The 12,119-nt window shown below is 36.7% G+C and overlaps 1 protein-coding gene and 1 long non-coding RNA gene across 5 annotated transcripts; one reads left to right on the top strand and one right to left on the bottom strand.

Moving 5' to 3' along the window:
- Positions 1-1,612: 1,612 nt before the first annotated feature.
- Positions 1,613-3,585, bottom strand: LOC144422965 (uncharacterized). 3 transcript variants are annotated; one of them, XR_013475495.1, is made up of 3 exons: positions 3,104-3,585; positions 2,473-2,575; positions 1,613-2,364 (listed from the first exon to the last, which is right to left on the bottom strand). It is a non-coding gene; the product is annotated as an uncharacterized LOC144422965 (long non-coding RNA). The 3 variants fall into 3 exon arrangements; XR_013475493.1 differs by having other exon boundaries at positions 3,129-3,585; XR_013475494.1 differs by having other exon boundaries at positions 1,613-2,575.
- Positions 3,586-4,768: 1,183 nt separating this feature from the next.
- On the top strand, positions 4,769-11,893 carry LOC120344989 (uncharacterized). 2 transcript variants are annotated; one of them, XM_078112993.1, is made up of 10 exons: positions 4,769-5,438; positions 6,304-6,448; positions 7,195-7,301; positions 7,484-7,686; positions 7,980-8,113; positions 9,128-9,252; positions 9,690-9,810; positions 9,924-10,081; positions 10,165-10,339; positions 10,548-11,893. In XM_078112993.1, the coding sequence occupies exons 2-10, from the start codon at positions 6,391-6,393 to the stop codon at positions 10,634-10,636; spliced, it is 1,170 nt and encodes a 389-aa protein (XP_077969119.1). In that variant the 5' UTR covers positions 4,769-5,438; positions 6,304-6,390; the 3' UTR covers positions 10,637-11,893. The 2 variants fall into 2 exon arrangements, with proteins under 2 accessions (XP_077969119.1, XP_077969118.1); XM_078112992.1 differs by lacking the exon at positions 4,769-5,438 and adding an exon at positions 5,674-5,866.
- The last annotated feature ends 226 nt before the right edge of the window (positions 11,894-12,119 follow it).

Here is a 12,119-nt window from a genome sequence, read left to right as displayed (position 1 = left end):
AGGCTGAAAATCACATATTCCTCTTCCGCTCAATGATTGACATCCATAATGAGGCAATTAATGAAGCCAGGGTACAAAAAATGAAAAGGGATTACACGGAAAAGGTATATTACGACGAACATGGAAGAGTTTGCTTTGGAAAAAACAAGTCGGGGGAAGTGATCTTAACATCGTCTAATACAGAAAAACGCGTGCAGACGGGTGATAGAAACCGCGAAGAGGTCGAAAGTGAATGCGATATGGGGTTGATGAATGATCTGTCTCTGACAAATAACGATGTCCATGATTTAAAAACTGGAGCATGGCTCAGTGATAAACATATAAATGCGGCAATGGACCTTCTTAAGCGTCCAGACCTCAATGGACTTGACGACGTAATCACTGGACCAACTCACGGATTTCAACGAAAGAAAAATGTGCGAAATTTTATCCAAATTCTGCATGTGGGATATAATCATTGGATCTGCATATCCAATGTCGTTTCCCAAGAAAAAGAATATACAATCTATGACAGCCTACAGGAAATGAGCGTTGTGAAGTCGTCGAAAGATCACCAAAATCAAGATGAAGATCAAATACGATATCCCTTAATAGTTGATCAAGCAGCGTGCAGTTTTCTCCATTTACAAGAAAGTCGGTTAGCGGCCAGAGTTGCCAATGTTACTCAGCAAGTGGGTGGGGATGATTGCGGACTTTTTGCCGTTGCATTTGCCGTAATTTTGAGTCACGGAGTAGACCCCGTTGGAAGGCAAATTAATCAACAAAACATACGCAATGTTCTACTTGAATGCTTCAAGAATCGTTCGATGGAGGCTTTATTTCAACATTGCTGTGAATCGAGAAATGGGTTTGAAAACCCCACATTTTCATGGTTTTGCGACATTTTTTGCTGTTGCCGTATGCCTGACGACGGTGAAAAAATGCACAAATGCATGGCATGTGGAACTTGGTTTCACAGAAAATGTCTAAGAGAACCTCCTGAAGTAACCCACGAAGAAGATTCGAAACGGACTTGCGACGACTGCGAAACCACGTGGAAACATTTCGAAGCTTTACGAAACATTTTCATGAAATCGTCAAAAAACGAGCCAGAGGAAACGGATAAATATGTTTCGATATATAACTCTATTTGTAGTATTCTTCCAGATATTCCTTTCCCTAGGGGTGAGGGATTTGTTGCCTGTGTTCAAAAAACTACATATGAAGAGGTATACCCAAAAAAGAAGCCAGTAGATGCCTTCACATTGTCGCCGGCTTCTATCTCAAAAAAAGATTTCCTAATCGTTTTTATTAAATCGACGGAGAAAAGCATGGAGAAAAGATTGGAAATAATAATACACGAAATGGTCCACGCTGCTGGAGTTTTGATGCATGAAGGTGGAAGCGAACACGGGCCTAAATTTCAAAAAAGGGCTCGCCGTATGGTCAATCAAATTAAAGAGCATCAGAATAACCTCCTTCCAGCGCTGAGAAACCTGAGCATAAACTTAAAAGATATACGTAAAGCAAAGAATTGATATAATATATGTTATGACAATAAGTGATTATAAAAAAATATTATTAAATGGTATTTTGAATTTCGTTGTTATGTGATGTTGTATAATTAAAAAAATATCATTTTCAAAGATGTTGTATTTATTTCGCATAAACATCAAACATAAACAAAGTTAAGAAAATATATTTGCAATTAGGGATAAAGGAAAGATGATATCACCTTGTAAATTAATAGCGAATATTCCTGGGTACACCTATAACAACAGAATTCGATTTCTTGGCACTGTTTTTTTAGAAAGGTTTTAACGCCAAATCTAATTTCAGGAAATAAAGTCGTTGGTGAGATTAAGGATGGTGCGCAATGGTATTTCATTTACATAAATCCGCCCCACGCTTGTGTTGTTGATAAATTCGCAAGCAGGTTTTTCATTTTTACGTGTCAGCGCAACATCAAATTGATGTTTACAACTGTCAATGGATTACAATCGTATTGCTCAGTCACGTTTGGTCAACTGATTGAACCATATGAGAAAATTCAATCAGGTGAGGATCGAAATGATCGTTGTCACGACGATCATTCTTTCATCGGTGGAAAAAAATTAACGTCGGAAACGTCCAAGTATGCGTTTAAGTTCATGGTGATATTTGAAGTACCGTAAGTAATAGTATATGAACAAAAATATTGACATATTGTCATTCCACACAAATATAAGTAGGGTTTTTGACTATCGTTATCGGACTAGGTTTTCAGGATCTTATGTCTTCTCCATATAGTCTTCAGTTAATGTTGCCAAATATCCACTATTTTCACCTGTTCAGAGCTTTGCTCTTTTTGTACCTCGCTTTTCGCTGAGCAAATCTCAAAATTCCCTGAAATACAAAGGCGTAATAATTTGGAATAACATTCCCCAAAGTTTACGTGACTCCACATATGCTACTTTCAAAATAAAATATAAAAAATTCATGCTTTCATCCTACCTGTCTTTCTCCAGCACATCTGTTTGACGTGCTTACTGACTTTCCCTCGGCACTGCCAGCAGAATACTTGACTAGGTCCACAACCTCCCAGAGTCGACAGTACCTGTAATAAGTGAATCTGAATGTTTCATGTAAATTTTAAGTTGCTTCTTTATTATCATCTACTTCCATAGTGCATGCTCTGCACTATATTATACTGTATGGCCATTTGTCATACAATGGTAATTCAATTTTGCTCATAGCCTAATCGTATAGTGTTAGCAGTATCTTTCAACAGTTCTACACTCATGATCCTTGATATTGGTCTCTCACCAAATACAATTTAATAACTATCTCGTATATATTTTTGTAAAAAGCTATCATATTTACCACTTTATTATTATTGTGCTTTGTTGCATTTTCGAAATTTGTATATATATAGCACTGTTGATACTCAGTGCTGCAGTGGGTATTTCATCCATCTGTTCATACACATATTGTGTTCATTCTATATTCTCAACGATTCCAAGCGGTATGCTTACTAATTTACAACGCTATTTATTGTTACCCCCATCTACTTTGTTGAGTTAAACTGTTTTTCACAGATTAGAATAATTTTTATCTTTAATGTATTAATGACGATTCGACTTACCCCAGCACTTGCAATCTTCTTGCACCCCAGCACTTGCAATCTTCTTGCACCCCAGCACTTGCAATCTTCATGCAATCTTATTCGAACTCTTGGCAAACATTTATAACTATGATTACGCCGTGTTATCGGCATAATATCCCTACCGGGATATATTTAAAATCTGTTAAATAACTATCAATTCCATAACGCTGCGATATCGGTTCGGTATCCTGTCATCGCACTGTACTGCATTCCTGCTGCCGTTCCCATAGTTACTCGCACATATGTGCTTGGAGTCGTTTTTGGTTTTTGCTTTTCTGTGTCTCGAGCGTCTCTTGGATTCAGGTCGTCTCGATTTTTCACTTCTTTATATTCTTTTATTTATTGTTTGACTTTTTTCATTGTTTTATGATTCATTTATTAGACTTTAGCTCAGGTGTCGCCGCTCGATAACCAATTTTGGTTTTCGCGACTCCTTTCACCTCGAATTATCCGTTTTTGCTTTCTTTTACATTCCGTATGCATTTAGTGTATTTCATGTGTGGTGAAAAAATAAACTACTGATTACTGACTGATTGCTACGGTGAAGTCGTGAAGCTCCTTATCAGGAGATGAATTCGTTCTTATACAATTCAACTTAATAATTTTATATACAACAAAAAAACTTCTTATTCAAAGCCTTTTTGAATGAGATGTATGAAATACCCCATAAAAAGTGGGGCTACATTACATATCACCAAATCTTCATCAAATAGCCACGATAAAAAGAAAATCTTAAATTACAGACCAGGTTGTTGCATTGTGCCCAATGCGCTGCTCCTAATTCGATCACGCATTGTGCCCAATGCGCTGCTCCTAATGCGGCATCACTGTGCCCAACGCGCTGCTCCTAATGCGGTCACGCATTGTGCCCAATGCGCTGCTTCTAATGCGGCCTCACTGTGCCCAATGCGCTGCTCCTAATGCGGTCACGCATTGTGCCCAATGCGCTGTTCCTAATGCGGCCTCACTGTGCCCAATGCGCTGCTCCTAATGCAGCCTCACTGTGCCCAATGCGCTGCTTCTAATGTGGCCTCACTGTGCGTAATGCGCTGCTCCTAATGCGTCATTAATTTTTGCAGCTAAACTTATTGTCATCGGGAGGCATGATCACAATTAAGTTATTCGATTTACAAATATTTTTAGTAACACAACTGCAAACTGGTAAATGACACGCAAAAGCACGAATGCGAGGCAATTTTTACAACTATACTTGAATATCTGTCTGAAGAAAAGAAGTGTCTGAGCAGACGCATAAATTTCCATTGTTACTATTTTGTTGATTGATCATTGTTACGGAAATAAAGAAAATCGGTGTTTATAAAACGTCAATGGTAAAATGGATGGGTAAATTGTCAATCCTGACTGTGCGTAATACACTACTCCTGATGCGGCCCCACTGTGCCCAATGCGCTGCTCCTAATGCGACCACGCATTGTGCCCAATGCGCTGCTCCTAATGCGGCCTCACTGTGCCCAATGCGCTGCTCCTAATGCGGCATCACTGTGCGTAATGCGCTGCTCCTAATGCGCTGCTCGCAACGAGACTTTTAGGCTACCACTACTAATGCTGTTGCTCGTCCGGTTACCAGTCCATGACGGGTGTGGGTTCAGTTATTTGTTCTCGGAAGCATGGACTTGATGGTGGAGGAAGCCGTAACCGACCAGCGGTTACGTGAACCACCCTACGGCGGCGAGGAGTCCAGCAATCCTCTCGCACATTATCATTCCCGCTTGGGATTCGAACCTGCAAACCCACGAAGGGTAATCAGAGATGCGGTGGCGAGCGTATTCCAACGCTTAGCACGATGTACCGGTACTATAGAAACTGCCAGAAGCACAGTATGACGCGATTTCGTCGAGATATGACCGATTGGAAATTTCATACGCGGTTACAACTTACGGTACCGGTACCGTACAAGGCATAGGAAGTTACCTGCTTTTACGGTACCGGTAGTCTAGTTATTTGTTTTGGGAAGCATGGACTTGATGATGGAGGATAGCCGATCAGCGGTTACGGTACATGAACCACCCTGCGGCCTGACGGTGGCGAGGAGTCCAGCAATCCTCTTGCACATAACTATCCCCACCTGACTATGTCATCCAAAAATTACGGTACGTCACTACGACATCACAATCACGTCATAGAACTTGCCAAGTATGGCTACTATCGTCCGAAATGGCATCCGCGCCGACGATACCAAACTCACTAATGCCAGCGGTCTCTCTCATATCGGGATCGTTGCGAAGAGAAAATTAGCTTGCTCGATTTCGGTGATTGTCTGCGTGTTTTGGACGACCATCTGTACTCTTTGAAGGTATTTATTACAGTATTACGCCACTGTGGCGTCGTAGTGACGTGACATAGTCAGGTGGGGATTAGGAATGAAGTATGAAAAAGTTATTGAGCCAGGCCAACTAGAAGTGCAGTGGTACAGTGGTACTAAACTCTGAAACTATACCAGACTCCAAAAACTGAAAAATGTCTGTGCCACGACTACTAGAAGTAATCGCGGCATTTAGTTAACATGCACCCTGATACTCTGATATGAAATCCAAGGGATTTTTATCACAAAACTGGAGAGAGCAATATAATTGTATAAAGTTTATTATCGTCAGTATCTCACATAACTGCAAAAATAGCTGAAACATAAGACTACGGATGTACTGCAGAAAGTCAACTACAAACAGACAAAGCTTATATTCGTAAAGTATAAGAGTGGAACAATAACACGGCAACAGCATTGTAAGCCATCACTGTTACCACAGTACTATGTCATTTAAATGCTGATGTCAGGATGTTGAAAAAAATTTTGTGCAATTAACTTAAAAAAACAAACTAAGAAACAGCAGAAAGACAGATTCACTTAATGCAATAGTAATCATCATTAAATTCAAACCAATTCCAAATAAACAATGTTGCGCGTCATATAAGGAATCTGTTACGATTTCAAAAAAATATGTAAAGCAGAAACATATAAAAATCCCTCTGACAGCTGTAGCAACAACTTCAAATGATCCTCGAAATCTACTTTGTAATGTAATATAATGACCTATTTGCACACTCTCTTGTTTTGTTGATTTTTATTAAATTTAGTAACTTCATATTTGGAGATATTTTTTGCCTGTTTTGTCTTCCAATCTAGTTGTCATTTGAGGTCAATTTTTTTTTTTTTTTTACAGACAAAAGTAGCAGCCCTGCTGAAATCATAGCTCCAGCAACTGGATAATCTTGCATCTCCACTTCTCGTGTCAAATAACTGGATAAATATGACGATGCCGAGTTTTGAAGTTGGAATTCTGATTTTTTTGTTATGCAATGCACTAGGTATGCACGGATAATGATATGATATATGACTTATTTCATTGTATTTCAGTTTTTAGTACCTTCAGTCTACCTGTATAGGGATACCTTGGCAGTACCATTTGCGGTAGTTACCTGTCTGCCATTGCTGAGTATCTCTTCCAACGGGTTAGCGCAACCGACTGAAATGGCTTGTCTAAGAGCCAGAAATTCTTAATCTTAACATTAGCAAATCTTCTCAATTTTCAAATAAAATCTTAATGCAAAAGTACTTTTATTCAAAAAACATGTTTAAAATATCTGAATGGAACAGAAATATTGAATTAGGTAAAAAGTTTTGAAATGTAAATATAATGAAATAAAGAGGGCAAGATCCATTCTCATAGACATATTATTTTAATTACGGTAGCATCACGTACCTCAAAAAATTGTCTTCATCTCTCACCTTTTGAGAACCTCTGATTTAAATGCATGGTCTTGATAGTGCTGGAAGCCGTAATTGCTGAATTGACCCGTCGTTACAGGGTTACAAGTAGGGATATCGCAATTCGGCATACTGAATCCGTTCGATTCGAATCCAAAAGGAGTTTATATTGTGCATGTTTATTTTACTGTGTGTTTTAAATGGTTTTGGTAGATGGCGGCATTGCTGGATTGAAAGTGTATATTTTGTCAGAAATCGCATATCCCGAAATCACATGTTTTTTAAAGTTCATCTTAGTGAAAAAATGACTTTTTGTTAGTTTTTAATTCCTATTCAATTCTTGCAGTTACAGCAAATACACTTCCGAAGACTGGGGTTGATGATAAAGTATACGAAATGGAGACTGAATATGGCAGATGCATTGCTGGTATCGTGAAACCGTTGGATGAAGTTGTAAGGCATATATTTTTTATTCCCATAATCTGCTATTTTATTCATATTAAAAATCCTTGTACACTACTGCAATACTAGTCTGTTCTCTATGGTCACTCACAAGTACCATATGCTGATATAGCTAAATTTAATATCAGTTGAAATTATAGAAAATCCTATTCAGAATTGTTATGTTTTAACAGGTTTATTGCGTCAATAGTCATGGAAAACAAGGAATTTACATGATCAATAGCACCAATGAAATGGAATGCCTTCTGTGTTGCCGCGGATGGTTCCACGAGTATAGATACTGGCATAAAATGGGGTGTACTTCTTGTTCGTCATCAGGAATAACCGAGGAGCCAAACATTGATTCAGGTTGCCAACCAGTACGAAAAGCTCCCCAGTAAGTTCGACTAAATGATTGTTATCGAATAAATTTTTTATTGCTGTGAACTAAAACGGGACCGAGAGATAAAATTTTCTATTTCGATATTAAACTCTGTGCCATCCAATAAACAACTACCGACTCCAGATTGAAAAAAAAGAAACTTTATTAACAAAAGCTTGTGCTGTGTTAACTCAATAGTCAATACTATGTGCTGTTTGCCTGTTTCTTTCCGAATTTTTGACTTGGATTATCATCATGAAAAATCCAAACAATGTCAATTTCAGGATTTACCAATTTTCATTTCATAGGAATGTTGCTGAAGGTGGCGGCTCACAACCTCCTGCTATATTGAATCCACCAGGAGATGAACCTGATGACATAAAGACCCCTGCAACACAAGACAACATGACTGCCCCAGTGACAACAGCACAGCCAATTATTGGTAAGTATTGTTATGATTAGCTAATTCTTGAATGTCACCAATTTGGTTCTACTCAAGTAATAAACAGCACATACTTATAAAAAATATAACCAATTATCTTATTAAAATAAACATGGATCTTGGAGAGAAAAGTAGATTTATCCCTCTTTAAAAAAATCTTACAGAATAAGAATGACCCAGGGCAGGCTATGTCATCTTATCATGACTGCATATAACTTTTAATTGTGCCTGGCTTCCATGATTTGAATAACAAATGGAACAATTTTTCATTAAATTTAAGAATAGCGATGTATATATGGACTTAATTTCTGAGTGGAGTGGCCTCTCATTTGTACAGACTTTCTGATTACTTAATCCCGACATTTTAAAATGCAAATTACCAAAATGTGTGATCACTGATATGAATAGATACCATATATTGTTTCTGTTTTCTCGTTGATATATTTCAATGTTTATTCACTGTTCATTCATATAATTGTCGAGCTCCATATAAGTTGTTGATATTATTTCCTATGACATTATTATATTCTTGTATTACTTCCTGAATTTGTGAATAAATCTTGCAGGCAGTTCACTTGGCTAGGGGGTAACTTTCATATTCACCCGCCTTGGTAAGAGGGTGAAAGGATGTACACTACTGTATGATCAATGCTGTATGTGTTGCTATTCAGTTACAAATATATTTCGGTGCTCCCGAAGTATGCGAACCAAGATGGCGGACATCGGAACGTAACATGGGTAACAGGTTAGGGTTAGGCGATAATTTTTATCCAATTTTTCTTATTTTAGTCCTATTATCAGTTCGAAGACTAGCCAAGAGCCTCTCGTAGTATTTATACCTAAAATTATGGCCTAACCCTAACCTAGTACACATATTACATTCCGATGTCCGCCATCTTGGTTCGCATACTTCGGGAGCCCCTATATTTCATTATGGCAATATGAAAAAACTCGGTCAGCCACCGACATCTATACATTACACACTTGTTATTGTACTCATCGTATTCGTTTCAGAAAATCTGACACCACCGTATGCTATCGAAAATCTGATCTGTGAAAATTTATATTCTAAATTTCCTTCCCGGAAATCATCTGTCCTTGTGACATGGAACGGTTCTGAAAATGCTGAGCATTATGAGGTATATAACATATAATAGTGGTACGAGTGTCTTGTCGACCTAGATTTTTTCTGCATTGCTTATTCACACATTACGCTCCGAGCAAAGCCACACAGAAGTAATCACCGATATCTTCTAACGTTTTCCAGCTGGGTAGGAATTCTATTGGGTTGGAATTTTCATTTGTGTTCGTTGTAGTATTACTAATATTCTATATTTTTGTTCAAAAACGGGCGACTTTCGCATAACATTAGCTAAGGATACAATAATAAAGTTTAAGAAATGAGTCTATATGCGTACTGAGGAAGGAATAAAGTTACTAAAACGAAGAAGGAAGGAATTCAACGAAAAAGTTTGGGAAATACTGCTCTAAGGCTTTAACTGCTAGGCCATTGCACACATAAATATTATTATATTATAATATCTGTATGAAATTCATTTAATTTTCAAACTTTCAGGTGATATTAACATCTAAGGGCAGCTCGCAATTTTATGAAGTTAAACCACCTGCTTTGGACGTTAAAGATTTAGAACCAGATACCAAGTATAAAATTGTAGTGATAGCTGCAAACAAGTCGGGTAAGAATCTATATATATATATTTTCTGTATACACTGATGCATTTATTTTTAATATGAAATTGTAAGTAGAACTCTGTCATTAAATTCATTAATAAGGAAATTTTTATTAAAGGGAAGAGCACATCAACTTCGATTGATCACCATACTTGGAAGTTGCCTCCACGGTACCCTCTCACAAATGTTCATTTCACAGTTACTGGATCGATTATACATGGATCTTGGAATATTCCTGAAGGCAGAGCTGAAGAGGAACCATTGTTAGGTTATAAGGTATTTTCTGCTTTTTTATGTGAAGTTTATTTTTTCATTTCAAATCTACTAATTCTCTTATCTTGAGTAATAATGTTACACAGGTGCTACTGAAAGATTTGGATTCAAAAAAGAAGCTATCATTCCTATTTGAGGAGAGTGAATGCACTATCCAAGTTGAGGAAAACAGAACATTCTATGCGACTGTTCTTCCTTATAACAGGGCTGGTAACGGACTACCATACGCATCCTCGTATGTTCAAACTTATGCCAACTCAGGTATGTTATTCTAATGCAAATTTGTGTTTATAATATATTTGTATCTTAAGAATGCTGTCTTTTAGAAAGCTACATTTTACTCTACTCAGTTCTTAGCATATTAGGTTTGGTCGGGAGTTACTGCTCTTATTTAATCAAGACTAAGAGATACTTCAAATTACATGATTTGTTTCAATGAGTTGAGATTACTGATATTTTGTATTTTCAGGATCTGCCACTAGCAAACTTTTCTCACTGGGAGCACCTATATATTGTTATATCCTCGCCAGGATTGTGAACTTTTTACTATGCAACTAGATGAATTTTTTTGATCAAATATTTTATAGTTTTTGATAAGCTTTGAATAGTGCCAGATGATCAAAAGTATGTGGTAGTGAAATATAAATCCGTTTCACCCTTCGTTTCCAAATCGATTTGATTTTTTACTTAGTGGTAAAAAGAGCATATAAGAATATTTTAAGTATTTTTCAATTTTGTCAAATTCCTATATGTTATAACGTCCTTCAATGGCCTTTTGCTGTACAATTATGTTTTGCACTTTTCTTCAGTTTAAATTTGGAATTTAATTTCTTTATGATCTTCAATGTGATTTGTAATTTTTCGAATTTAATTTGTTTGTGAGTGGGATTTATTGATTAAGCTTCCCTGAACCATTGTGCCTTATGATACTGGAAGCCACTTGAAAGCATTATTTGTGTTGTGGCTATTTTGTTGGTGTACCTGTCTCTAATGTTGTATTTGTGACAATCACACTTACAAATCTGTGAATTCTTCATTTTTCTCTTCGCCATTTTTTTTTCACCACACTTATACTTTTGGGAGTTATTTGAGATCTGCTGGTTTTAGTACTGCGTGTTTTTCAACTTGCACAGAAGCATTTTGATTTTTAGATACAATCGTTGCTTATGTTACCTGTACTTGTAATTGTTTATATATCATGTATGCTTTTAGGGGCTATTTTTTCCAATGTGCAACATAGGTCGTTCTGTGATGATTTTTGCAATATATATATATTTCTAGAAAATCAATAAGATTTTTTTAGTGCCATAGCCCGTATTCAATGTTCCTGTGTCATTGTGTATTTAGTTGAAATGCAACAATTTTACATGCCATATCATAACTGATTCATTGTGTTTGTTCTTCATACTTTTTCTTAGGCAATTTGTTTATTATAATTTCACATGGCATCGATAGCAAAAAAACTGAATGCGAGATTTGAAAACATTGCCAGGGTAATTGCTTGTTTTCTTATGATTTATATTTTCTGTTTATTTTATTGTATTTTCAGAATAGGATGTTAGTTTCCCTTGCCACACTAACAGTATTTATCTTTTACCGATGGTGTTGATATTGCTGTTCATGATATTGAATAACATTGCACAATTTGAATGCTGTGTATGATTGTTTCTAAGTTTCTGTTCCTGCCTGATGCGCTTACTACTAACACATTGCTTCCAGTAACTTTACATATCTTGTATCTTATGTATTTTAACATGTTTTATTGATAAAACCTTCTCATTCATTTGTAATAATAAATCCGAAGGTATAATCTTACAAATGCCTCATTACTAGTAACAGCTTACCATTTAACACTTGTAATATGGGATGATGAGTAAGTTTGAGTTTAGAAGAAGACTACAAATGGCATGCCGATTTTGTGCACGGGAAGTAATGTTTCAAGAATAAATTGTAAGAAAATTTTAAGAGCTTTTTCGATTTCCTGATACCACAAAATTACCCGACAATACAAATAAAACAAACTAAAAAGTATACTGGAAGA

The sequence above is a fragment of the Styela clava genome, chromosome 5, assembly GCF_964204865.1.
Source record: "Styela clava chromosome 5, kaStyClav1.hap1.2, whole genome shotgun sequence".
NCBI lineage: Eukaryota > Metazoa > Chordata > Ascidiacea > Stolidobranchia > Styelidae > Styela > Styela clava.
This window is presented reverse-complemented; position numbering and strand designations above follow the sequence as displayed.

Coding starts and splice junctions, on each gene's coding strand:
- LOC120344989 (XM_078112993.1), top strand. CDS start 6,391: ATGACGATGCCGAGTTTTGAAGTTGGAATTCTGATTTTTTTGTTATGC. Junction 6,449..7,194: donor TTTGTTATGCAATGCACTAG/GTATGCACGGAT, acceptor CAATTCTTGCAG/TTACAGCAAATACACTTCCG. Junction 9,253..9,689: donor AAAATGCTGAGCATTATGAG/GTATATAACATA, acceptor TCAAACTTTCAG/GTGATATTAACATCTAAGGG.